Source organism: Centrocercus urophasianus, unplaced genomic scaffold (genome assembly GCF_019232065.1).
Source record: "Centrocercus urophasianus isolate 14NV4802_14NV808 unplaced genomic scaffold, USGS_Curo_1.0 seq_42, whole genome shotgun sequence".
Lineage (NCBI taxonomy): Eukaryota > Metazoa > Chordata > Aves > Galliformes > Phasianidae > Centrocercus > Centrocercus urophasianus.
The window spans coordinates 2,629,097-2,656,654 of record NW_024885000.1 but is presented as its reverse complement, the minus strand read 5'-3'; the positions used below and the strand labels follow the sequence as shown (position 1 = coordinate 2,656,654).

At 50.6% G+C, this 27,558-nt stretch overlaps 1 protein-coding gene across 3 annotated transcripts; it reads right to left on the bottom strand.

Moving 5' to 3' along the window:
- Nucleotides 1-1,686: 1,686 nt before the first annotated feature.
- On the bottom strand, nucleotides 1,687-12,090 carry CD34 (CD34 molecule). 3 transcript variants are annotated; one of them, XM_042833804.1, is made up of 8 exons: nucleotides 11,761-12,090; nucleotides 8,472-8,606; nucleotides 7,610-7,932; nucleotides 7,122-7,199; nucleotides 5,157-5,304; nucleotides 4,880-4,920; nucleotides 4,090-4,254; nucleotides 1,687-3,010 (listed from the first exon to the last, which is right to left on the bottom strand). In XM_042833804.1, the coding sequence occupies exons 1-8, from the start codon at nucleotides 11,837-11,839 to the stop codon at nucleotides 2,867-2,869; spliced, it is 1,113 nt and encodes a 370-aa protein (XP_042689738.1). In that variant the 5' UTR covers nucleotides 11,840-12,090; the 3' UTR covers nucleotides 1,687-2,866. The 3 variants fall into 3 exon arrangements, with proteins under 3 accessions (XP_042689738.1, XP_042689737.1, XP_042689739.1); XM_042833803.1 differs by having other exon boundaries at nucleotides 7,610-7,935; nucleotides 11,761-12,087; XM_042833805.1 differs by having other exon boundaries at nucleotides 2,936-3,010; nucleotides 4,020-4,254; nucleotides 7,610-7,935; nucleotides 11,761-12,085.
- Between the last annotated feature and the right edge of the window lie 15,468 nt (nucleotides 12,091-27,558).

The following is a 27,558-nucleotide window of genomic DNA, read 5'->3' as shown; positions in this document are numbered from 1 at the left end:
CTCTTCCAGTCACTCAGGTACATTGCTTGCACCTGAGCTTCCCTGGGTCAGCCCTGCTTCCCCACCAGGTGCTCAATCACTGCTTCAGGCCATGACTTAACATCTCTGCTACACACACCTGTGACATCCAATGTAGAAGTGGTACTTCTGCGTCCTCTAAACAGCCCTGCAGTGCATCTCGGTGCCCTCTGTGTTTCAGCAGGATGTGGCTTTGCTTTTGGTGGCTGTTACAGTGCAGTGGGGCAGAGTGAGGGACTGAGCTGGAATTTTAGCACCCACACAGGCTGGGTGCCCTGGGGGAGCACAAGGAGCAGCAGGAGAGGAGCTGGGGCTGCAGGAGGGACAGGGCTGCTCATGCAGGGCAGGTCCTATTGCTGGGGGGCTCTGCATCAATGGAAAAAGGATGGGGAAGCAGAAAGGAGAACAGGGAGCTGCTTTCTCCCAATGTGGGATGGGCTGTTCTGCTGTGCAGGGCTCACCTGGCAAGGTCATGCTGGTTTTGCTATGTGCACCACGGAAGATCCGTCGAGAGAAGTAGTTAATAAGACTTAATTAAAACTTGCTTGCTCTGATGAATTTGATTGGCTTCAGCAATGCACCGAGCAAACCTGAAGCTCTCAGTAACACTGTGTGGCAGCTCAGACACAAAAGTTATCTCTCATTGCTGAACAAAGTCTCTGCTTTCAGCCTGAGGAAAGGCCTGGGGCTGCCTGCATGGCACCAGGGCTCCATTCTGGTGCATGGATGTGACACTCAATGGCTGTGCCAGCACTGGGAGAGCAGAAGAAAAAGCCACAGTCCCAGCAAGGTCAATGAGGAAGGGATGTGAGGGGTCTGATAAGGAAGGAACAACAGCAGCACTTTTGCCTCGGCAGGGCCGCCCACAGCCCCTTCCACAGCGCTCGTCCTACAGCCCCGCTCGGCTCCGTGCCCACCAGGATGTTCCTGTGAAGCCTTTTGTTCTGCTCCAGCAGCTGATGGCTGGTTTTGTTGTTGTCTCAGTTTGGCTGTAGGACTTACCCAGAGCTGTGAAAAATGCACCTGAGCTTTGATTAGATCTCTCTTTTCTGATGCAGCAGATAGCTCTGATTAGATAAGGGGCTGCCAAAAGGAAACAGAACACACACCAGGAAGGACCTCACAGCACAGCAGCTGCAATCATTCAATGTTGGTATGTGGAAGGAGCTGCAGTGAGCTGGGATCTAAGTGAACCCCACCTGAGTCCATGCTTTCTGTTGGGGGACTCCAGCTCAGCCTCCCCGACCTACTGGCACTGCAGCTCAGTGCTCCCCTGGGTCTGGGAGAGACAGAGACAGCTAAGCCCACACCCAGGGCAGCACAATTCAGATGCTGTGGAGCCCAAATCTCTGAGCAATGTATGCATTGAAAAACACAGCAGCCAAAATAACCACTGCTTTTACAGGACAGCAGCGTGCAGGGAGGAGTGAGATCTCCTCTACCCAGAGACCCCATGTTATCCATGCCCATGGATGTGGAGATATGGGTATGGATACCTGTGGGCACCTACCCATGTCCATGCCCTGCAGCTCTGCCCCATTGCTCAGCCCCACCGTGTGCACGGCAGAGGCGGTCAGTGAAGTTCCAACACCATTATTTGGGTGCACAGAGGAAGCCTTCTTCCTCCTGCATTCACACACACCCTGCTGTCAGCACAGCCCCCAGCCATCAGCCTGCAGCCTCGTTTATTTCTCCAGGAATTAGCAGCACATGGTAAACATCAGAAAATCAAACAAACGCCGTTTAATAACTTGATGCACGTCACTCGTCCAGCAGACGTGTCGGACAGCTTTGAGTCATCACTTTGTGCTGCAAAACAAGGGCTCACTGAGGTGTGGTCCTGAGCCCCACGTCCCAGCGGGATGAACACGCGGCGGCTCTGAGGACACTCATTTCTAATGCTTCTTTTTTCTCTTTTTTTTTTTCTTTTTTTTTTTTCACTGAGATGATTAAAATGAGGGCTGGGAGAAGCAGTTCACAGGGGAACGGCGCCTCGGTTTGCTCCTGCTATTGGCATTTCAGCATTGGCTTTTTGTTACTGTAAAGTAAAAATGCTTTGTTTTTGTCTGAATGGAAACGTCCATCACAGAGTCCAGCAGATGTCTGACCAGGAGCCCTTTGGCATCTTCTGTTCCCAAAGTCCTATGGAGGCCAAAGCTCCATTTTGTAGGGTGAGGTGATGGGACCACGTGATGATGGATCACTACAGCGGTGTTAATGCCATCTCCAAGCTGGGAGATGGGCGAGACCCAAAACACTCTAAAACATCTACTTGCACCCCGGTGGGGTCAGCAGAGCTCAAGGTCTGTTTGTATTTCAGCCTTCAATGCCACATTGGAAGTGTTACACAGAGCTTCAGTACATTCTAAGAGACGAAGGAATGTCAAAGATGGCATAAAGGGCGAGGAGGGGATTAAACACCCCATGCTTTTAAAGGGGGAAGACGTCCTGTGCTTAAAGACGAGATAAAAAAAAAACATAAATCCCTGAAACCTGAAAGGTTCGTGTCACTGGAATCCCAATCTAACTATTTAAATCACGGTACCACCAAATCCTGGGGCTGCTGGTGCTCAGATCACCGCTGCAACTCGGATCGTGGCTTCAGCCTCCTCTGCTCAGCTGCATTTCTCACCGTGTGCTTTCAACAACAAAAGCAGAGGATGGCAGTAAAGAAGTTCCCTGTGCAGTCATTGGAAGAAGGAGGGAGAGCAGAGAAACGGCCCCAAGCGGCGCTGGCGCGCAATGTGCTTTGGGGCGACGGTGAAGTTCTTCATGGAGACGAGAAAAAGAATATTAAAAAAAAAAAAGATGAAAAAGTTCATTGTGAGGCACTCATGCACTCGTGGCGTCACATGGAGGTGTCGGCCAGGCTCTGCGCGGTGCCGCGGCCGTTGCGGGACGCGCCGTTCTCCTGCGCCCCGTTGGCGCTCGGCTTCTCCTGCGGTGCAGGGCTGCCCTGGCTGCCGGTCTCCAGGTCGTAGTGGTCTTCATCCTGCAGGCAGCAAGGGGAGAGGTGGTGTTAGGGAGGGGAAGGCGGCTCTGCCACCAAGCAGAGGGTGGGTGGCGTCCTGTGGGCACGGGACCGGCACCCGCTAACATAGAGCCATGTGGACATGGAGCCCTGCTGGCAGCCAGAGCTGTGCTTGTCCTCTGGGACCTGAAAAGAGGAGCTGTAGGGTGGGTGCCGGTGGATAACCCACCTTGGGTTGGCAGAGCTGCCCCAGCTCTGAGGGGCTCTGCTTTCCTCTGGTGGCCAAGAAGAACCACCGTGGAATGAAAGCTATGGGAGTTTCCTACTTCTCTTCCCCAATCCCTTGCAGCAACACTCCAGCAGCTCAGCACTGCACTTCAGCATGGAGATGCATTTGGACCTGCACATACAGAGCTGTGCTCTGTGGCTCTTTACTGACACTGCTGCAAGGAGCTGCCACCATCTCTTACACAGGCACACTCACTGCATGTGCCCATAATGCATCAGTTTCCATAGGGATGCAGCAGGCCCCATAGGGATGCAATCCTTTGGTGTTCAGCAGGACCTGGTGACCCTGGGCTGTGGGCAGAGATTGAAGCCAGCAGCAGAGGAGAGCAGAGGGTGGGCACCTGCACTGTGCATCCCGTGTGCATCCTCTGATCTCTGTTCATTCCTCACCCTGTATCTGTGGCAATGAGGTCTGTGCTACTCATGGCAAAGTGCTGTGATGCTGTTCAGCATCTACGCCAGCAGCTCCCACCATGTGCTGGCCCCATTGCCACCATCTAGGGCTGCACCCAGCAGTGCTGGGCTCCAGCTGCCTCTTGCACGTCTGGAGTGAGACCTTTCTGACAGCGAAGCACTCCAATGGCTGTAGCACCACCCGTGAGCAATGACAGGAGAAAAGCCAGGCCCTGAAACTCATGGCAAAGGAGTTCTGAGCGCTCAGGGTGTAACACGGACATAGGAGCATTTCTTCTTTCTTTCTTGATACGTTTTATTAAGCGAGGGGAGGAAGAGCCTTTCTTACAGCATCAGTAAATGGGCGGCGGGGCGCCGGCTCCTGGCTACCGGGCGCTTTGCCACCTGTAGGCACTGACCAGCCTCTGTCCCGCGGGGCTCCAGCTCCGCCGCCGCATCAGGAAGTACCCAGCCATGCCCAGAGCTGCCAGCAGGAGCCCAGAGGTGACCAAAGCCGTCAGTGTCTTCCGAGAAAAGTCCTGATGGCTCCGCACGCTGCCCCGTTCGAGGGATTTGATTCCGAACTGAGAAAAGAAAAAGAACACTGCCAAAGGGAGCCAAGAGCCTCGCAAACAGGAAACGTGTGCGTCTGCTCTGCGGCTTCCAAACAAAGCTGCTCTTCACCTCCTTGGGAGATGCACACAAACAGGGCTGGGCTGTGCTGCCCGAGCTCTGTGCTTTGCTCACAGCGCAGTATCTGCTGCTGCATGGTGAGGTTTGCTACCCCAAACCTGAGATTTAGAGCATGCATCTGCGTGGATGGAGCATCTGTGAGCTGCTGCAGCTCTGCTGGCTGCCTTTATTTGCATACCTGGAGCTTGGCTTTACGAGCCGGCAGCAGCCTCACTGCAGTGCTGAGAGCAGGAATTAATTAACATCACGCAATGCTTTGAAGATGCAGAGTTCCAATTACATCCTAAGAGTTATCACTGGGATCTAGCCCTTGTTAAGGAGGACACTACCCACTTTTACAGTGACTGCTCCAAGCAATTCTACCTTCAGTGCTTGCATCGAGGATCCTGGGGCACCGTTGCGCTGATTTTGGGCTTACTGCTGCCTGGCACAGCAATGGACTCCAGGCATTGAGACCATCCTGACACTGAGCTGCCTAAACCCCACTCCCAGGGCCCGACCTCTCTGGGCATTTACCTTTTCCCAATGAGACTCCCGGAGCACATCCATAGCAGGATCTGCAATTGTTAAACAGAATTGCATTACAATGACATCACATTGCAGTTAACATCAGCACAGGAGCCCAGGAGCCACAAACCCCTTCACCCCTCCAGGTGCAACACCATGGCTGAAACAAAACCCCACAAGAAAGAGCTCCTCCCAGGCTGCAAGTGAGAACCGGTGCCCCACGGACACCTCCCCAGCTCCTCTCTGGGGCCTGAGGCATGGTGATGGCTGGGGCTCAGCTCCTGACCTGTGTTCCCATCGAGGACGAGCAGCAGGCACTCCTGGTCCACCTCAGACGTGGCGAGTTTGATCTGGCAGGGTGGGGGCACACGGTGAGCATCCTCTTCACAGATCGCGCTCCATAAATCCGAGCCCTTCGTATCCAAAAAATGTTTCTGCAAGGTTTTCAAACAAAGAGCCATGAAACCAAGGATAAACGAAATTAAGATATTCATAGCAACTCTTGCAAGTGACATTTAAACAAAGCTAAATTTAGGTTCTGAATGGCATGGCAAGTCCCTCCAATCTCTGGACAGAGCGAGCAGCCTGAAGAGCCCCATTGTTTCAGGATCCCGGGCAGGAGCTGGGAGGGAGGGGAAATAACAAAGAAGCATTTTGCCTTCCTGTTTAGGAAATGTCTTCAGTGTTTTCTCTAGGTTGCTGATCAAAGGCCAGGCAACAAAACACGCATTTCGCACTTCTTAGAGCTGAGCCTTCACTTGGGTGGAAGAGGAAGAGGAGAACTGCAGCCTTTCCCTCCCATGGGCAGGTCCCTGTATGGGACAGGACTGTCCTTCTCCCTGCAGCTATTTCCAGATGCTGTCTGCCAGCAGAACCACTGACCCTATCCCATCCCATCCCATCCCATCCCATCCCATCTCACTCTGTCCTATCCCATCCCATCCCACTGGGCCACAATCACAGCCCCTCTGTCCCACATGCAGCTCCACGCCACCTGCCCTCCCCTGGAGTCCCACACCAACAGGCACACTGAGCAAACAAAAATGCAGAGATCCATCCACGACAGAATAACAAACAAATCAGTTTCAGCTGTCTCAATAGAGCTTGGCGTGGGGACAAGGAAGGCCAAGATGGAACAAGAGGCCCAAGTGTGTACTTTCCTTTCTCTGCTGTGGAAAGAACTCATCCACGTATCAGAGTTTCCCTTTGCAATTAGCAGAGCTGGGTGCCAGCTCATTGCTCATTTGCTTTGGGAAAAGTCAGCAGGAAGGACACAAAGCCATTCCCTGGGATCTGCCCCTTCTTGGCAGCTCCTATCAGTTCCCAGCTGCAGTTTGGAGCAGGGCATACACTTTGCTGCGGCCCTATAGGATGCTATGCCATCCATGCTCATGCAACCCGTACAAATGCCAGGAGGCCCGATGCCACTAGATGGCAGCTGAACTCGGGAGCTTCCATAACCAACCCTGGCAAACCACTGCCACCGTAAACACTGGCAACCCTAAAAGCCATTTAACAGGCAATTTACAAAGGGAAGCCAAGCAGGAATTCACCCACCCAAAGTGGTCGCAGCATGGCTGACCAGCAAAATAAGACTCATCGTTGTCATTTGTACCCAGGGTGCTGCCAAGTCTCTGTCCCATAAGGTCCTGCTCCTGTTGGGCTCTCCTGCAGCTCCTGCATGGAAGGCACATCTGCTTCCACTCACAGCAGCACCACAGCTGCCCCTTCCTTGCTCCTATAAATGGTTTTGGTGCAAAAAGCCGAAGGCTGTTACAGAGTGCCTGAGATTCCCCTGGGAGTTAGCATGGACAGGGACACAGCTCTGCCCCCAGGCTCCTTCCCTGGGCTGCTGGCAAGACAAGAAAAGGCGACTGTGTTCCCAACAGAGGAGAGGAAGGAGAACAATAAAGGCAGTTTCCTGTTAAATGTGGTGGGAGAGACTTCAGAAGCCAAACAGACCCCAGAGCTTCATGAGGAAAAAGGAGGATTTATGTAACCAGAAAGCTGGATTCCAGTGGGATCCCTTTGGGATCCTCCAGGGGCTGCAGCAGCCATCCTCCCCTTTTATTTGGCACAGCTGTAATGCTTTCCCTCAGGGATGAAAGTGCAAAGCTCTCCACCCCAAACCGACCCCCAGTACAGTGACCCCATCTCCTCCAGACCACGAGTGATGCAAAACCCACCCCTAGCGCCCCCTTTCCCCCACCTCCCATGTGCCTCCCCATTGCAAATGTAGGGCAGCACTCACACAGGTGTGGGACTCGTTGAGCCGCAGGCAGAGGGCTCCGCCGTCTCTCACTTCTTTGATGTTGTGGCACGTGATGGGCTGGAAGTCAGAAAGCAGTGCTGGGATTAGCAAACCACTGGAGTAGTGTGTGCTGTCCAAAATGCAGAGCTGGATGATTTTGAAAGCAGAAGACCCCTCCAGAATGCCTGTGTTGTCTCCTCTGCTCAGCAGCTCACAGAACAGCGCTGAAGGTTCCTGGGTTGTCCCCCAATTTGCAGGGCTCTGCAGCACCTGTGCTTTGCTCACTCATCCTGGCCAAGGTGCATGCACTGCATCACCAGCTTTGTTCATCCCTCCCTACCCATGAAGGCCACAGTGCAGACCCAGACAGGGCTGGGAGCGAGACACCCTCTGTAATTGCTCACAGCCCTGATGCAAAGCCACCCACTCTCCTTACTGCGTGGGATCACCAATGCAGACCATGTGCAGCCCTACCCCCCTCCTCTCACCTTGCTGACACCACCAGATGTGTGCAGCTGTGTTGTGGCCTCTGAGACCGCCGTCAGTCTGGGGGTGGCCGTGGAGCTGAGCAGTGTTGATGCAGATGGGTGTGCAGCTGCTGTCGTTCTGGGGTGCGGTGTTGGGCTCAGCGTGGTGGGTGCCCCACTGCTTGTGTCCTCTGGATGGTTGTCCAGCAGCGGTGTGGGGGTCTGGTTGGTCTGAGTGCTGCTCTGGGTGCTGGGATGGGCGCTGGGATGGGTGCTGGACAGAGGGCTGTGCTCACTGCTGAGTCCTGGGGAGCTGGGGCTGCCTGATGTGGGTTGAGTAGTGGCTGCTGTTTGGAAGAAACGCAGTGAGAAAGATGCACGGAAAAGCTTAAGTCCTCTGCAATCAGTGCGTGGCATTGTGCTGACTGAAGTACAATATTGATTTGTCATAGCCAGCAGCATCAGAACACGGCGTTGGCCGTGTAAGAAATGCATTAGGCTTGCTTAGGTTGCCTAATTGTTACATGAGCTCCATAATCTGTGCACAGTGGGCTCAGTTCCTGGGCACACACTGCAACACTGCCAGGGTGCCATGGCCGACACTCCCCCCACCTTGACCTGGAGCCATCAGAGAGCTGGGGTAAAAAATTAAGGAGGCCGTTGTCCCATCCCATCTTATCTGTTTGATGGAGGGAATGGGGCTGAGCCACCAGGCCTGCAGGCAGCCAGAGCCATGCTGCTTGGCTCTGATGGCTGCACAGGGATAAAGCAATGGGTTTTCCCAGTGGGTTCTTTTTTCTGAGCCCGTTCTCTGACCGCTGGGTTTCTAAGGACACATCGTACCCACGCACTGAGTGAATCTGATGAACAACACAGTGATTACCAGGATTGCTGTCCTGTGTTGGTGCAGTGCTGCCCATGACGCCGGTGGGTGCCACACTGCCAGTGCTGCTCTGTGCTGTTGCCACGGCCGAGGACACAGCAGTTAAACTGTCTGTGGGGCTGCCAGCAGCGGTACCTGGGGGAGAAGAAGCATTAGGGGCTGCAGCCAGGCCCCCATCCAGCCCTGTCCCATAGCTGCACAGGGAGGTTGAGCTCACAACTTTGCTTTCTTCTTGCCCCAGGTTGGCCTTGAGCTCACATGGGTCCAGAGAGCAAACAGCTGGGAGAGCATCAAAGGCTCCGCGAGCACCAAAGCTCTGGGAGCACCGAGGACGGGCCCAGTTCTGCCCTCATCCTGCACACCCTGAGCTCCATCGGAGCACTGCACAAAGCTGGATTGTGGAGCAGCTTGAATCGATAATCCTTGGAAAGAAGACTGAGGCCTTGGAAGAGATCTCTGTGTGCCTCGGGAAACAAAAGTTGGATCTGCAGCCGCAGGCAGCGTGTCAAAGTAAATAGAAACATTCCCATTGGCTGCTGCTCAGGCTCTGACTCATGAGCAAAAACATCTTTGGAGGTAAAGCAGAATGTTTGGGGAGTCGCTTGTTGCTCTAACTTAAAGTTTATATATTGCTTCCTGGTGTGTTCCAGAGATGACACTTCCAGCTTTCCTTTCTGCTGTGAACTTCATGAGTCAGTGAAAACACATTTCTTCCCATCTCTTAACCTTTTACATTCCCGTTTCCACTTTTGCAAGCTGCTTCAGTGTCTCCTGCAGGGCTGTTGCTGTTTAAGACTCTTATCCAGACACTAAAGACAAACTAATATAAAATACGTTCTTTCGTTTGTGTTCCTGCCCAGCACAGCTCCAAGGAGCGTTACCTCACCCTTCCCAGCAGCGCTTCCACAGGGAGCAGTGCTGACATGGGCTGAGCAATGCCAGCAGTGGGGCTGGGTGTGCACTGCGCCCTTAGCAAGCCTTGGGGTGCCTTGGGGTGCTGTGCCTTGGGGTGCTGTGCCTTGGGGTGCCATTTGTTGGGGTGCTGTGCATTAGCATGCTGTGCACTTGGGTGCTGTGCATTTGGGTGCTGTGCATTTCAGCGCTGTGTGTTTCAGCACTGTGCACATCAGCATCATCCTGGCAGAACTTCTCCTAACTCAAGCTATCAGCGCTCAGCTGGAGGAGGCCCAGAAGACCTGGGTTGTTGGTTGAAGGCCATGCTGCTGCTCAGAAGTCCCTGTGGGGCTGCTCAGGAGCAACGCTGCAGCTGCTGGGGGCTCTGCTGGGGTGGGTGCAGGTGGTCAGGGCTGGAGTCAGGCTCTGCTCTCAGGGAAGGTCTTTCCCCTCCCTGGCAGTTGCAGCCAATCCCATCCCTGAGTTTTTCTAAAGAATTTTAACAAATCAAAACCAGGAGGCGTGAGCCCTGTGCCCAGAACTGAAGTAGTGCAAAGTTAAAGCCAGGCTTTGCGTACAGCTCTGTGTTTGCATGGCAATCAGCCGGAAACTTTACATCACTGGAACTGAGGTGACCTCCCAAAGCACCACAGCCACCCCAGCACCTGTGAACTGTTCCTGACGTCTGCACAGCACCTGAGGTATTTCTGATCAAAGCCTTTTCATGTCACAGATTGATGCCTGGGTTACTGCTGGGTGCAGTTTGCAAGAAGATGCATCACACAGTGCTGCTCTCTTCCTCCCTCCATTGTGGCACATGCAGCTGCTTCTACGGAAATCACGGTGAGGTTTAATGCAGCACTGCAACTCACGGGACAAATAAGCATCCAAACGTGAGCTGGAGGGTCCACCCTGAAGCTGCCATTTATTGCACACACGTTTTTGGCAGCTTTGCTAAACTGGGTCCAACAGAAAGCAGAACTCCACAATGCCAAAAGCTCAGGAAACGTGAAAAAAAAAGCCTTGCTTTGCACTCACAGTTGTTTTCTGCCCTGTGCCTGCAGCCCTGCAAGGCAGAAGGTGCAGCCCAGAGGGATTCCCTGGACTTTAATTACACCTCCCGTGTGCCTTGGGACCCACAGCTCTGGGATTGCAATGAGGAGCTCCGTCCTGCATTACTCACACATTCCCAGCCGTGCTGCTCCCGGCCATGTGGCAGGAACTGGGGCGGGTGGAGCCCTCTTCCCTCTGGAAATATCTGATAAAATCCCTGCCCTCCCCCATCCCTCCTTGCACAGGATATGGGTGTGGGGCTGCGCGAGCGCTCCATCGGGCTCAGGGCACCAGAGGCTGCACGTGGACATTGGAAACCCCCTTTGCATCACTGATTTGTAGAGCTTTTCTGGATCTTGCAGGAAAACAATTAATAAAGAAAGAACGCTTCCCAACAACATGACATTTAAGAAACAAAATCGAGCTTGGCAGAAAAGACTGAACATGACATGGGCCAGCAGCACTTGCATTGGGAGCATCCAAAACACATCTCCTCTGTCCCACACAGGTGTGGAGCTGAGCATGGCCAGAAGCCCAGAGCTCACCCCACCTGCGAGGCTCCGTTCTGTGCCACGAACACAGCAGGCAGGGCAGCGCAGCTCCCGGGGTGAGAAATCCACCCCAGCAGCAAAGGGAAAGGAGCGCCGTGGAACAGAAGAGCAAAACACAGCAAATTCCTTCAACGGAGGCAGTCCCTCACTTTGGCAGGAGTTGGGAGAATTGCATCTGATGACACCCGCGGGTCCCTGGCTGCTGTCCCAGCACTCTGCGCCCGCACGGAGCGCTGCTGCACTTTTTTATTACTTTGTGGTTGTTGGGCTTGGGACAAAAATGATAATATTTCCATATAGAATAACCCTTTCTTAATATGTATGTGCATATTTTAGACGATGACTACTTTGAAGAGTTGGAATGGGAGAGTTTAATACTTAAGACTCATCCGATTTTCACAAAATGTTCAGTCCCTGCCACAGAACAGATTTACACCGCTGCAGAGCGAGGGGTGTCCTGAGCTGCATCTGCACCCCCTGTGTTATCTGCAGTACCATTAGGGAGCTCTCCCATCTCTACTGCTGTCCTTCCCAGCCCTGCAGCATTCTGTTTGCAGCACCTCGTGTGTCGGGCAGGGCGCACAGTGCAGCGCTGCTCTGCAGAACATCAGTCAGGTGCTCTTCATGTGAAATTGCAATCTGCTCCGCTCCCACTACATGCCCAACAAAACGCATTCCCCACGCTTCACCCTTTCCAAAGACACAAAGCAGTTGCCCCATGCATTATTCCCACGGCCGTTCCATTCCCCAGCAGCTGCATCCCCGATCTCCTCTGCAGCCCGCAGACTCACCAGACAACTTCACAAGGCAGAAAGCGATCCAGAAAAGCTGCCTCCACTTCATCATGTGCACGCTTCCCCTGCACAGCATTCCGACTTGGGGCTCCCCGTAACTCTAGGTGCTGCTGGGACCGCTCGTGGGTTCAGCTCTGCAGCACTGCTGAGCTCATGTGCTTGGTTGGAGTTCAAGTCCCTGAGCTCACTCGGTGCTGGGGTGGGTTTCAAGTCAGGAGTTGTGCATTGGTTCAAGACGGCGAGGTGGAGTTTGCCTGATTCGATCCCACGGTTTTATAGAGTTCATGGCAACCTCGCTATCACTTAGGTAATTTTCTCCTCCCTGCTTTCCTGCCAGCACTTCCAAACAAACAAACAGACGGAACAAATCTCCCCCAGCAAAGGAGTCCACAGCCCTCACTGTTTTAACCCTTTCCTGAGAGCACAAAGGGGCTCCAGCCCAGCAGAGCTGCTCCAAATCCACCCAAACCCACCCCTGGTGGGTATGGGGAACCCCTGGGAAATGAGAATACTGAAAAATGGCTCCTGAAACTGAGATTTTCTCAGCAAATTTAGCATGAAATTCAAGGATGTGAAATCATCACTGACCTGAAGAGAGGTAATTCCATTATCTTCACTAAATTGACTCTGGTCAAACTGAGAGCTGAATGAGATTTAGGGGAGGTCTGCGAGAGAGCAGAATTCACAGGCAAAGCCTTCTGCTTAAAGCCTGGAGCAGAAAATGGACTTGAGATGAAGAAGTACCTCTGTGGAGCTGATTTCCACTAACAGCACCCTACAGAAACATGGATAGCACTGTAGAAACACTGACCCCACTCTTAGTCCCAGGCTGAAGGTGCCCATGTGGCAGTGGCATAGCGATGGCCATTTGAGAAACCAAACCCCAGTGAAGTCAGAATTCTTCCTCTCCTGGTCTGACTGAATGATGCCATCACTGGAAAAGTCATTGTCACCAGGAAACAAAAATGAGGTGGCCATGAAAACCACGGGCAATGAAGCATTCAGTGGATAGACTGACTTTTGTGGATGTCCCACTGCACCTCTACGGCCACGTGGCTCCAGTTTGCCAGCGGATCAAAGGGAAGGAAAAAAAAGGAATCAGTTATATTATGTACAAAGAGATCCCCAGACAGCATTTCCACGGTACGCATTTGGTGGTGTGACAGAATTCCAGCAGCTTTTGTTTTTGGCTTAAGACAGGAAAAAGTCTCTTGGAAGGAAACATCTGTAGCTAAAAAAATGTGCTCCAGCCTCTATATAAAGATTTCTATCGTGCTTTTAGACTTTTTCTTTGTAGTGGATGATAGAATTATGTTTCATTGAGAATGAAATATCCTGGTAAATTGTGGTCTGTAAAACCTAAGCTTGGATACAGTGCAGCTCTGCACCCAGCATTTGCTCTTTTCCCCCTCCTTGTAACACATATATGCTTTGTAAATGCAAGAGTCAGAGCAAACACAGGTCTGCATGCAAATCAGCTTAGAAAATACATTCGAAAGATGAAATAAGTAGATACAGGCAAGGGTCCAATTTAAATAATAGGAAAATGTTTTCATTTCTGTCTTATTGAAGTGAGGATTTGGTCTGCAGTGCACAATTGGAAACGAAAACTGAAATTGTCAAGTTTCAGCTCCTGGGAAGACCAAAGACCACTGGTGAGAACCAAAGTGCCACCGCACAGCAAAGCATTGGGAACAGCCTCAGTAGGGCTGGGGCTCGGGAATACTCCTGTGCAATGGTTTGTCTGAGCACTGATACGAAGTTGAACCACAGGGACAGAACAAAACGAACCAACAACTTTCCATTCTGCAGAGTGGAACAGCTGAACAGAAATTAATGCACTTCCGCAATGGCATTGGCCACGGTGCAGATGCCTCCAACCCCTCCTATCCCACCTTGCAGCCCTACAGACCCCAGCCCCACAGATCTCAGTCTCACAGCCCCGGTCCCCAATGTCCCTTCCTGTCCTCTCCCATCCGCTGGCCCCATTTCCTGCCATTCTCCCTCTGCCCCGGCTGCTGTATGGAAGGGACCAGCAGCATCATCCGGGTCTGGCTGCCAGTCATGTCTCACCTTTCACAAACAAACTAAAAATAGAGGGCTGGGCTAAGAATAGGCAGTGGCCAGGCCTGCCAGACACCAGGATAAGACCCAATGCCTTCAGCTTCCAGGGGAGGCTGGGCTGCATTTAAATGAAACTCCCTGTGACAAGGGTGTGGGTTTGCATTAATTCCCACTGCCACTGCTTGCACCAAGTGCATCAGAACATACCTTGCAGCTCATGGCAGGATGGTGACTCACTAAACCGTGGTGCCACAGTGGGCAAATTGAACACATCCTCAAAATGAGGAATAATAATAATAAAAAAAAGATGAAAAAACCTCTGAAGATCTCTCCAGTTGAAAGCATGGACCTACGGTGGTTCAGATGAGAGACCTCGAGGTGCTTTCACCCACTGCTTTGCCCATAGGAGTGATGTCAGATGGCGGCAGTGGCATCCACTGAGCACCCAATGAGCATCACCAGCAGCTGCCACAGCTGGAGCAGGAACAGGGCAGGTCCTGGCACCCTTGTCCCTCCCCAAAGAACTGTCCCATCTCTTTGGCTAACCATAGATGGGGACACACGGGCCTCTGAGCACATAGTGAACATGCAGAACACCCAGCTGTAGCCACGTTCTCTGCTGATTTCCCTCTGTTTGTTCACTGAGACTGGATTAAAGTTTATTAAATTTAAATTTAAAGACTGGATGTTGTGTTGAGGGACGTGCTTTAGTGGGAGCTATTGGGAATAGGTGAACGGTTGGACTGGGTGATCTTTTAGGTCTTTTCCAACCTTGGTGATTCTATGATTCTATGATTCTGAGCAGAAGGCAACACTTCTTCTCGTGGACGTGGCTCTCCATTGAATCCTCTGCCCAAAGCGAATCGATGCAAATGAACGCCGCGAAATTATTTCCTCCTCTCAGCATCGTAACTGGATTTTATAGTTAAAAATCATCTCGACGCCGTCGCCATCAGCTGCCCGAGGTTAACAATGGCTGAGACAATCTGACCCAAACACTTGAGGGGTCAAGTGCCCACATTTCAGACAGCACAGTGATGAAGGCTTGTTCGCATCGGCTGGGAATTTGGCCAAGTATTTAAGGGTGATTTAATTTAATTGTGAATGATGCAATAGACATATGGCTAGGAAGTTATACGCCAGGAAACATGTTTCCTATAAGTATTTCAGCAGGCAGATGGCACACAATAGTTTTGGTGTAGTCATTTCCCCAGCTCCTAAAAGCTGCTATTTTGAACAGAAGAAATAATTCAGTTCCCTGCCATGCTCCCAAGACACCAACGCTACTGACCCAGAGGACGTGCAGCATTAGAGGACTGCTTCTGCACAGAACCCCATCAAAGGAAAACAAAACCTTGTGCTCACCTATCCGTTCCCATGCCAAAGTTTGGAAGCACGTTCAGCACTGAGCAAATATGAGCGGTCGCAAGACGATGGGGGAGCAGAGCAGAGCACCCAGCAGTGTGCAATGCCACTATATATATATAAATTCAGGCAAACTCCTGCCTGCAAGTGCACTTAATGAGTTCCTCGTTATTTACTGCTCCTTTACGCAGCTATTGCTTATTCATTTACCCTCAGCAGAGCCATTCCTCAGAGAGAAACAGCCGAAACAAACCCACCATATCCGTTTTTCGATGCGTAGATCGTGTATTTGCTCTGTTTTCTTAAATAAAAAAAAAAGCTTTGGGAAACATTCAATGAAATCTGCAGTTCTGAGAAGCACGGCGCACCGCTAAGGAAAGTGATGTATTAAAACAAATCACTTTGTATGATTACTCCACTAAAATCAATACCTTCAAATAACAAGTGGATGGGAAGCGTGCACACGGCTGCGTTTGAACAAACCATATGGTGAATATATTGCTTAACAGTCTTATGCCTTAAACTTTTACTTCAAGACTGTTGGTTCGGATCTAATCAAGGCTGTGCTCATTTACTGCCTTCTGTCTGCTCAGCACTTTGCAGGGTATCACGGAGCCCTTAATCTAGTTTTAAGGGGCAGGCTGCAATGTAAATCACACCATTTAAGCGTTTCCCATGGAACTGTTCCCTCGATGCGTATTTTCCACGAGTCAGAGAGAAAAAGGGAGAATCTGCAAAGGCAGGAGCCAACAAAAAGCTGCGGCCTCCCTCATTGCAAGAGCAAGGGCCTCTGTGTGGCTGCTGCCTGTAATTTGATGTCCTCAAGGCCTCGTTTGTGCACCGCAGGAAGAGGTACCATCATTTGGATACGCAACGAGCAGCAAGGAGATACAGCGATGCATGAAAACGAGCAGGGCAGGACAGCGATGAACCAGTCATATCCCCATCACCATCCATCACTCCCTTGGGGCTGCACCATGGTCTCGTTAACTCGGCTGGTCTCACGGACTGCTTTTCATTGCTGTACCATCCGAGCTGCTCCGCTATAATAAACAGCGGCGCCACGAAAAGCCGGTAAAAATCATTAAAGCGTAAGTCTGGTAATTTAGTGCAAAGATTAGCTTCTCCACCCAGATCTACAGCTTGCTGATTGCAATTTATTCCTCACGTTTATGGATGGCATATAACTGTGTGTGATGGATCCACAGCCAGGCTTTCCCATCCATCACGAGGAGCTCCAGTGGTGCGGACGGACAGAGGGACAGAGGTGGGGCTGAGGCTCATCCCAAAGCACAGGGCAGTGGCCTTATAGGGAAAAGCCATGGCAATCTGCATCCCTGCTGTGTTTTGGGGGGGATTTCTCCAGTGTGAAGTGATGGTATTTCTGGGTGAAGAAACCCAAACGGTGATTATGAAATAAAGGGTTGACTTTTACTCTAAGTAAATATCAGTTAGTGCCAGGTGGCAGCGAAGCATCAGATGAGACATAGAACTCATCAGCAGTGGTGATGAAAGGCATCTTTAGGAGCACTGGGGGAAAAGCACTGGAAAGGGCTCTCATCTCCACCCCGGCAATTGCTGATAATAAAGTGCTGCTGTTTTCTACCTGGCAATGAGGTCCCAGAGGTACGAGCCTCTCTGTTTTTCAAAGGAAGGTTTGTTCAAACACACAGACAGGAGCATCCCCGCTCATTACCCGTCCTGCTGCTGCTGACCCACCGCACTGGAAGTGGTTGCAGCCCTCATTCAAGTTATCCTTTTGTTTTGATTTTTAAAGTCGTCTCCGCTGTCTTGGAGGGATAAATAAAATGAAACAGAAATCTAAGAGCCACTTCTGTGGTTGTCTCCTGAAGAGAAGGCTGCAGCAGCAAAACTGCCTCAACTTCAGTGCGAGGTGACCTGAAAAAATGACAGGGCTCTGCTCACAGCCACGAGCACACAGCTAAATTCATACACCACTTACTTATTGATGTGTTTGTACAATAGGAGTGGCTGGGAAGGCTGCAGACTCCCAGGTACCTTCTGATGGCACATAATAAGCACAGACAACACAGACCTACAGTGAATAATAGAACAAAAAGCTTCCAGTAGCACTGAAAATCAAAGTGCATATGCGATCAGTGCTCTCCAGTGAAACCTCCGGGGAAGGGGAGTGAGGGGCATCCATGAGCCTGGGGAGGAGACGGGTGTTACAAAGCAGCTGCATGAAAATGTAACCCCCCCCTCACCCCCAAAATATCAGAGTTCAAAATCATGCATGCTGTTCTACACACGATCTACAGAGCATCTCACAGAGTTATTGAAAAGGTCCAATTAAAGAAGAGGCACAGGAGGAACACCCAAGCTGTGGGTACAATCTCAAACCTGTGGTCTCAATACTCAGTATTTTTCTTCTTAGCCCCATCATTTTTCCCCCTCTGGTACTGTGTTGGCATCACTGCTGCTGAAAGTCCTGACACCATCAGCTGTTTTGTGAGGATAAGTCTTCTCCAGGATGGGAATATTTCTGTTCTGTGCCTTTAGGACACCTTCACTGCAAGGATCTCAAGCACTTACGATGAACAAAGAGCACCTTAATTTCGCACAGATAGAATCCAGGGCTCTGCTCGGGAGAACAAGGGGAGGCCAAGGGATGCTATGGATGGAGCCCAGGGAGATGCTGCAACCCAGTATAACAGCAGCAGCGCACGCGTGGATGTGCTGGAGCAAAATCTGTCTTCATGAGCAGCCCAGCAGAGTGCAGCATCTCCTGTAACAAGGTTTGTGTTTTGCTGTGACATCCCATGCAAGGCAATGGGCACAGCCAGGGCAGTCAGAGGAGAGAGGCGATTTTCCCCGATGAGGAACACCATAAATCTGCTTGTTTTTCTCCACAAACTTCTCCCCTGACCCCCCAGGACACGGCCCTTTGCACAGCACTTGCAATCTTTGGCAATGTGGAGATGAGAGGCGACGCCGCATCATTAGCTAAAGCGCCGCAGCGACACGGGGCACACGATCAATGCACGGGGCTGAGGCTCCATTACTTATGAGAAATGCTTCAGAGAGCACTTTGGAAACACGAGCCCTCTCCTGAGACCTCTCTGAGATGGCTTCAGATTAATTGTTCCAGGTTTGTTGGTTTGTTTTTATGGAGGAAGGGAAGATTTGTTTGCTTTTCACCTCCTCCCCTGGAGTTCCACCATCATCTTTTCTCATTAGGATGGTGGCAGAAGGTCAATAGAGTGCCCTGTCTGAGCGAGATTCCTCCATCATTTGAAGGGGAAACTTTTAGATGTGATGCTCTCCAAGCCATGCGTCTGATGGCATTTTGTTACCGTGCCAGAGAACAAAGAAGAACAGAACCCTCTGCACCCCATAGGGGTCAGCCACACACACGGCAGCTCTCCACCCTCCCTCTCTCCGTCCTCATCACCATTCTCTCTGGTTTTGGGTTTCCTTAATTATTTGGGAATCTGGAGAATTATCTGTTGTCAAATCCCGCAGAACAAATTGAACGTCAGGTTTTCAAACCACTCTAATAAAGCAGATGGTATCGTGAGCCTGCAAATCTCCTCCCAACCTCAATGCATCTAAACGCTGACAGATTATCCATTAATGGGCAGATTAATCCTCAACAGCAAAAACAGGGGGAAGGAAAATGCATGCCTTTGTCTCCGTAGCAGGAAAAATGAGCTCGCTAATATGTGTGGCTCACAGAAGAGGTGGCCATGGACTGATGGAGAATCACAGCAAATTGCTTCCCATGCCTTGAACCAGATGGAGCATCTGTAGCTTCTCAGCCACGCTTCTTTCGGGTGTAGAGCCTCCAATCTTTTTGAAGAACAGTTGGAGAGCTGTGCTGGGCTGTGTTGAGGAGCAGTGCCCACGTGTGCAGGCAGCTAAGAAAGCTTTCAGTCCCTTCCTCCAAACAGATCATTAGAATAGCTTGGGTTGAAAGGGACCCCCAAGGATCATCAGTTCCAACCCCCCCGCCACAGGCAGGGCCACCAACCTCCAGATCACTGTCAACAATCCTGAACATCTCTTTCCCTTCCCACCCCAGATGTGGACAGAAGCCTTTCTGCCCAAGGAGAGATCATTCAGGCTTTGGCTGTCTCCTCTTTGTGCATCTCAATGGCAGCCAGCCATTCACCGGCCATTGTGTGACCAAAAAAAGGATTTTTGGTCTGCGTCAAAAGCACAGCATCCCCTTCTCAATGCTGTTCCCTCCTCTTCCCATTGCTGATTTGCTTGGCAGGTGTGAAATATTAATTGCCTCACATGGGAGCTTGGCTCGCTGTCTGTCGCATTTGACTGAAATATCATTCTCTGCTGCAAATATAATTACTGGGGGTCTGGATTTTAAAAATAGCCTCTTGCCTGTCTGTTAATTAGGAGCCACGCTTTGCTACACAACGAGATATTTTGGTTAATTATAAAAGAGAAAAGGACAAATTTGTCATGTCTTTTGTTTTCGTTGCGCCGTGGCTGCGGTGACAGCGCGGTGATGGACGGCTCTGCCAGCTGCTATGGGGGGGGGGACGACAGTCCTGGAGGGGCTGCTTCCTGCTGAGGGGTGCAGACAAAGGAAGGGAAATTTCAGCCAGAACCTGGCTCTGCTCTCAAACCTCCCCCAGAAAATGTTTGAAGACCCCTCTCGTTCAAAGCAAGGAGGTATTCATGCGAAATCTGCTGCTGGATGCACTGAACCTCTGCTGCTCATGTTCTGCATCCCCAAGTCCCCATCCCCAAGGTCACAACGCCTCTCTTTTCTCTTGCTCACACCTACGGTCAGACACAATTCTGCTTTGTCTCTTAACAACAAAAAAGAAAAATGCCATTTCCAAAGCGCCAACACAGAGAATAGCAGTGATGAGTTAAGGAATGGTGGATACGAGTGCCAGCCAACCTCTCCTCGGCCTCAGGTGCTTCGTTAATAACGTGTTAATCAACCTCCAGAGGAACACAGCAGGGAAGGACTAAGGTGCTCCATCACTTGAGGATGCACTGTGCTGGACCACCACCACCATCCCCGTGGCCAATGGAGAGAAGAGCACAGGACCAACCAAAGGGCCAACCACATGCTTTGTGTTTATAAAGCATCCGTGCCAATACTTTGCATTAGGATGCACTGATAGAATGTTTTATAATTATTTCTGCAATTATCCAGCATTTCAAAGGACCCGTGACAACGGCTTAAACTCAAGTATTAAACAGGCATGATAATTATCCCAGCAATATTGAATGTTGTACTGTCAAATAATAATGTCATACGTGTTAAGAAAGCTCTCAGAAATAGCAGGATAACTCAAGATGGGTGACACAAAAGTCCCATTCCTTTTCCTGAAAACAAAGAGAACTTTGTCTATGGAAAATTAAACATGGACAGAGCACATATGGAGGTGCCATACATGACAACTGGTAACAAACAGAAGCGAGAGAGGAAAGCATCTCTTCAGCCTGGAGCAATGGTGCAAGGACTGCACCCAGGGATAGCAAAGGTTGCCCCTAAAACAGCAGCCTGGAGAGCATCCTGGGGCACAAAGCCCACCCAAAGCCACTTCTATGTCATGTTCCCTGTCCCATTCTGCCTCAGTAGCAGCTCCTGGGGGAAACACTCAGGATAATAAGTGTCAGTACAAAAAAATAATCAGAGAGATTCCAGGCAGCATCACAAAACCCCACTCAATGAACTGCCTGCCTGCTCCTTCTGCCAAGGCCTCAGCAACACTTAGAAGAGTGGCACCAACTCTGTACCCCTGTGATGAAGATTTAAACATGAAGCCCAGTAGAAAACCTTGTAAATTATTGAAGCTGTAGCTCATTATAATGGTAGAAGTGAGCCTTTCTTTTCAGCAAGTGACATGGGAGCAGAAAAATGGCAAGATAATGATGCAGGCAGAACAATTATTGCATTGTGATAAAGGAAGGTGAAGTTTATCAATCTGATCACCACCCTGAAATTTTGTGTGCCTGCTTCAGACCCAATGCATCTCCTCTGCAGCAGTCTCTGATGTTCCACTGCTGCAGGTGGGTTTGCCTGAGCAATGCATGGCACTGAGGACAGCCCAGGACAGCAGAGGCTGCATCCCTGAGCAAGGAGTGGGTTAACTCCTGCCAGCATTTCTGTGTCCTCTGGGGATGTTTGCATGACACTTTGCCCACAAAGCATGTCAGTATAAAGCACGGTGTAAGAGTGACATAACTTTTATCAAGGGGAAATTTAAGGCTTAACTGCCTTTAAAACGCTGGCATCACTCACTGCGTGTGCCAGCTCTTTTAGAACATTACACTCATTATATGTAATTCTCCCTCCTCTCGGAGAAATATTAGCATGTACTTTTCTCCCTGCCAATCACTTTCCTGACCTTTGCATCATCAGCCCTCTTTAAGGCTCTCATCTCAGAGCCTCTGCTAACGACATGCCACAAAGCCCTGAAATAGGATTCCCAAACACACAATGAGATCCTTTTGGGGAATTCAAAGCTCAGTGCTGCGACTCCCAGCCATCACAGAGCACAGAGCTGTGGCCCAACCTGCAGTCTGCAATCCAAAATATCTCCATCCTTGTGGAGGTGCATTCAAATACATCATCAGAATTCACAGCCAGTCCATCGTCTCTGTGCATAGATGAAGTTTTGGTTTCGTGTCATAGAATCATAGAATTGCTCAGGTTGGAAAAGACCTTAAAGATCATCAAGTGCAACCACGACCTGCCCGTACTGCCCCAGCTCTAACAGCAGCTCAATCACGTCCCTGAGCACCACATCCAGATTTCAAACACATCCAGGGCTGGTGACTCCACCACCTCCCTGTGCAGCCCATTCCAGTGCTTAACAACCCTTTCTCTAAAGCAGTTTTTCCTGATATCCAACCTAAACCTCCCCTGGTGCAACTTGAGGCCATTTCCCCTCGTCCTGTCACCAGTGAGAAGAGACCAGCCCCGCTCTGCTGCAATCAGGTATTGGAAGAGAGCAGTAATGTCTCCCCTCAGCCTCCTCTTCCCCAGACCAAACAGCCCCAGCTCCTTCAGTCTCTCCTCACAGGCCATATTCTCCAAGCCCTTCCCCAGCCTTGCTGCCCTTCTTTAGACCTGCTCCAGCACCTCCATGTCCCTTCTGTACTGAGGTGCCCAAAACTGAACACAGCACTCGAGGTGAGGCTTCACCAGTGCCGAGTACAGGGCAGGATGACTTCCCTGCTCCTGCTCACCACAGCACTCCTGATCCAAGCCATTGCATCCATTGGCCTTCTCAGCCAGCTGGGCACACTGCTGGCTCACATTCAGCTGACTGTCCACCAGCACACCAAGGTCCCTTTCTGTCAGGCAGCTTTCCAGTCACTCCTCTTGCCTGCCCTGGTGCACGGCTACAGATCAGCACAGCAAACACACACACCTCACAAAGGCAGCACATCTCAGACTGCGAACATCCATCTCCATCACTGTTTCAAAGAGAAAAAAAAAAAGAGAGAGAGACAGAGAGAAAGAAGGGAGAAAACGCTGTAACTTCCAGCATTGTTTACATTAACCATCCTTTGGTCGGACATTTAAGCACGGAGAAGAACACGGGTTAAACACGCAGCGCCGGGAGCGCCGTCGGACGCAGCAGCAGCGCCTCCGTGCCGGGATGCGCAGCGGTGCGGGGAGAGCGGAGCACCGGCAGAGGGCGGACGGAGCAGCGAGCGGAGCGCTGAGGCGAAGCACTGAGCCACGGAGTTTGGAATTGACCCCTCCGAGATGGGAACCCCGCGGGTCTTTCCTGGGTGGGGAGAGCTGTGTGTCCCCTTTGTATGCGGGAAGGCATTTGGTACAGGTTTGGGGTCACTGTTGTGGTTACAGGTGCTGGAAGAGAGGGAAGTTTCAGTGGTGGACCTCTTGCCCTGCTTCTTATAGCCCCAGGGAGCTGCTGCTTGCACCCAGAGCTGCTTCATGAGCCCACTCAGTAGCGAGGATCAGCTGGCTCTCGAACATCTTAGCTCAGCCTTGGTGAGCCTAAACCATTAAAGCAAAGCAGGTGGAAAGCAAACCTGGTTGCAACTCTCCACTGCAGCAGCCCCAGCAAGCCTGGCCCAGGGCCGTGTCACCCAAATTGTGGCTCTCACCCTCCCTGCATGCCCCACACCTCTCCCCCATCCCAGCCACCTACAGCATTTCACCTGGCTTCTTAGTGAGACAACAGAGAGAAGGAAATGAAAAGAAATGCTGTATGGAAATGGAAACCTGTGCCAACGTGGCTCGCAGAGCTCTGCGTAAGGAGCAGCTGCGATTTGCCAAGCCAACCAGAAAATTAAAAAGGATTGTTGTACAAACACACAGAGGGTGTGTGGGTTTGTGTACGTATGAGTGGGGTGGCCCTGCTTCATGAGGGACCCCTCTGCACGGCGAGGTGCCTTGTGCTTACCTGCACTGAACAGCAGGGAAGGGGCTGCAGCCCCTTTGGTTCTCCATTCTCCTTTCCCAGGTGAGATGGGAAAACTCAATGCATTACAGAGCATCTCTGCACCCCATGCCTGCTGCTCTCTGGGGATCTCCTTGTATTCCTCTCCTACTGGGCCTGAATGCATTTCTTGCTGAGGGTTAGAAGAATTCACTTACACTCTAATTTAATGAAGTGTCTTAGACGTGGATTTAATCACAGCATTAAGGTAATGGTCACTGCATCCAAGCTGATGATTGCAAACTTCTTTCCTGAGCAGGCAGCTCTGCTGCATCCTTATTAATCCAAAAAAAAAAAAAAAAAAAAAAAGAAAAAAATCACATCCATATTAATCACTCTGCAGATTATTGCTCCGCTCATATTCATTACCAACCAGCTAATCCCCCAGCACTGGGGTATTACCTTCCACCAGCTGCCTCCACGCTGCTCAGCTGCAGATGGAGAAGGATTCTGTGCTGTTCCAGAGGTGAGGGGCTGGGGGGTGAGCTCTGTGCAGAGCCCCCACTCAGCTGATGGATGGTTTGCATGAATGAGGGCTTCGGGAGATGCCTGCAATCAGCACAGAGCTGGGAGTCTGTGCAGGCAAGGAAAGCTCCGTGCACAAAGCGATGCTTTGATTTACCTCCTGGAGTGGATTTGAGTGTTTCTGAGGCTTGATCTTCTGCTTGCTTTACTTCTGCTGTGTGTGTGGCCCTCAGCCACCTCCCTCCTGGGCAGGGTGATGGCCCTCGGACCCACGCTTGTTGAAGGCCACAATGCAGTGTGCATGAGCACAAGCAAAGCACGAGGTCTGTGACCCAGCCCATACAGCCCTGTACAGCCCCAGGCCATGCCTTTGTGCTGAGCTCGCAGAGATGGTGAGTTCCTGCTGCAAGAGCCAAGCAGACGTCGAGAGAATGGTTAAAAAGTCATGCAAAAGCAGCTCAGCTCCTGAGATTCTCTCCTTTGAAAGCTGAACATGGCCAAAAAAAGAAAAAGGAACCCAAATCAAAAACAAACAGACAAACAAAAACCTTACTTGTAAGCATTTCTATTATCTCCTCAAAGCTCAGTCCTACTGAGTGCCCTCAGAGTTGAATGAGACCTCCCAGCAATGGGTATGGGATGGGAAGGAGCATCCTTAGAGATTTTGGAGCAGAGAAAGGCTGATGGGTTGCACTCACAGTGCCTGCAAGGAAGCTGGCAGTGGAGCACAGGGGGGGCATTCTCTCCACTGAAGGAGTCAGTGGAGGATACTGATTGCTTGGAGACACCATGGGGTTGCAATGCCTCCAGCACTGGGAGCACAGCAGATCCTGCAGCTCCTCCTGAGGCTGAGCAAAGGAGCAAAGCCATCACAGTGCGAGTGCATTTTTTCAGGTGGTATCAATGAAACTGGCTTTGTTTTAAGCAGGCTGCAGGACAGAGCTCATTCCATAGCCCATAGTCGTGGGGGAACCTCCTGCTCCCTTCCCAGCCCTGCTCTGAGGGGAAGGAGGCATGGGGTGAGCTGGGAGCACTGGGGAGGACACCCATATGGCCTCACTGGATGAAAAGAACAGCAGTTTTACTGGGGAGAGAATAGGACCCGTTTATAAATCCCCAACCATTATTTCTGGTGCTCGCTCCCCAGACAGGAAAGCCCATTTCCAGGAGCATTAAGGGTGAAATGGCAGTCATAAAGCACCAGCAATCAAACGTGAAAAGAGCAGCCCAATTCATTAATAGCGAGACAAGCTGATAGAGACATTCTTAATTATCAGATATTACCGTGGAGTTAATTCTTACCTGAGTTGCTTAAGCTTGGCCATCCTTCCCTTTTCTTTGACGTTTTGCCATAGGGCAGCATGGAACATTTGTAATAAGATTCTCTCACTGGAGCTAATTATGAAGCAACAATAAAAACGGAGTGCTTTCCATTTTCATAAGTATTATTTTGAACTAAAACCAAACCCTTTGCCTCAGCTCTGGTATCTGTAATTTAACACAAAAGCTGGGGTATAAATAGGAACGTTCACTCTGCATTATGCCACACATCTATTTTATTTTGTACTGTAATGCATTCACGTTATTTTATATACACATACCTGGACAACCATATCTACACATCTGTGTGTATCCCAACCAGGACCAGCAAAGATTCCTGTGTTTGCAGAGACGTCACTTTCTGTTCCACTGATATCTGCCTATAGGGAAAGGTTTAGCCCCAAAATTCTGGATAGGGAGTGCAGAACAGCAATCAGCATCTCTGGCAGTCCGACGGCAAGCACTTGGTGCTTAAGAAGCAAAACCTATGATGAAGCAAAAGAAGTGTCATTTTGGATAGTTTTCACCTTCAAAACCAGGGACTGCTCCAGAGTTGGTATTTGTTGGACACGTCTCACTGTCTGCCACCCATAACTCAAAATAAATTTCCATTAGCAATGAGCTGGCCACTTCCATCTAGCAACCCCACGCATGCTTATTGGAATGAAAAGCAATAGACTCCTGTGTTTCTTATTGCCCACTTAGGATAACTGTCTGGTTGCATACAATTACATGTCACCCTCTAGCTAAGCATCCACAGAACAGAAAAGAGGCTGGAATTTAAACAGGTCAAAATTAATGCCATGATTGCAGTTGATAATTCCAAGCGTCACTTCCATTAGCTCATCTTGATAACCAAGCTGGAAAAGCCAGCTCCAGGATGTCCAAACTCCTTCCCACTACTTACAGAGCGATGGCAATCTGCAATCAATAGGCCAATCCTGTCTGGAGGGGGGAATAAAGCTGGAACTGAGGCAGCTCCTGAGGCTGGTGGTGATGCCAGGCTCTCGGGCTTTGGGAGGAAGACCTGAGGACCACAGCCTCAGCCCAAGCCCAGGGATCTGTTCCAGCAGTGCCTCCCAAAGTGCTGTTTGTGGTTCATACCTTCTCCACATTGGACATGGGAACTGACTGAGGGCTCTGAGCCATCTGCATTTTATATAACCTTTACTAAGCATCACTTGACCTTGTCAGTGCCGATAAAGCCCTGGGAAGTGCATGCCAGATAAAATGTAGTTTTAATTGAGTATACTTATTATATTAAATATATGAACAGGGCTCAGATGAATACAAATTACCCCGTTTAATGCTTTCGATTCACGTCGAAATTCCTTTTGACTTTGAGGAGCTGAAGGAGCCAATCACATTCCCAGGGGGTGGAAAAGGGCCCTGCTGCTGCCACCAGCATCTCTGCTACAGCACAGGGTGAGTCAGAGCAGGTCCTAGCATCCCTGGGGCTCCTGCACGTCCCTTCCCCTCCTGCAGCCTTTTGGAAAGCTCTGGGTATCTCACTTCATGTCTTCCCATGTGGATTAACCCAGAGCACAGATGAAAAGCGATCGTCTCCTCTACTGTTTTTCAGCTCTGCAAGACATCCACAAAGATGCTCCATCCCAGCACCTCCCAGTTTAGCACAAACAGCTGCAGGTGGAGACCATGGGATGGATCTGCAAAAGGCTGAGCTCTGCTGGTTCAGGTGGCAGGCAGCAAGCAGGATGCGGCCCAGCTGCTTCCTAGCATTCGTGTCAAGCTTTGCTCTCAATGTGAACAAAATAAGACGAAATGACCTGCCTGAGGAGCAGGCTGTCTCCCTGACATATTTGCATTAGCTTCAAATAGGAAGAGCTTCCCATCAGCCTGTTAGCACTGCACTAAAACAAGCGGACTCGGTGTCAAGTGGCTGAATAAAACCACATCTCGGGGCAGCACGGAGCTCCCTGCTGCGAGCCGCCTCCTGCCTTGGATTTATCCTTTCAATTACCTCATTTAAAAAGGAGAAACCAAGACCCTTCAGAAGAAGCGGTGAAACCTCTCGTTTGAGATCCCCGTGTTTCTTTTTCAGTCTTTCCTTAAGGGTCTCTGTTTTTCTGTCACTTATCATCATGCGGAGTAATTTGGGGCTGTTAGAGAAAGTTCATTGCTGTAATTGCAACCATATTGG

Excerpts from the sequence above, each read along its gene's own strand:
- CD34 (XM_042833803.1), bottom strand. The coding sequence starts at position 11,839 with ATGCTGTGCAGGGGAAGCGTGCACATGATGAAGTGGAGGCAGCTTTTC. Across the intron at positions 7,936-8,471 it reads AACACAGGACAGCAATCCTG|CAGCCACTACTCAACCCACA; the intron begins GTAATCACTGTG and ends TCTTCCAAACAG. Across the intron at positions 4,921-5,156 it reads CGTCCTCGATGGGAACACAG|ATCCTGCTATGGATGTGCTC; the intron begins GTCAGGAGCTGA and ends TAACAATTGCAG.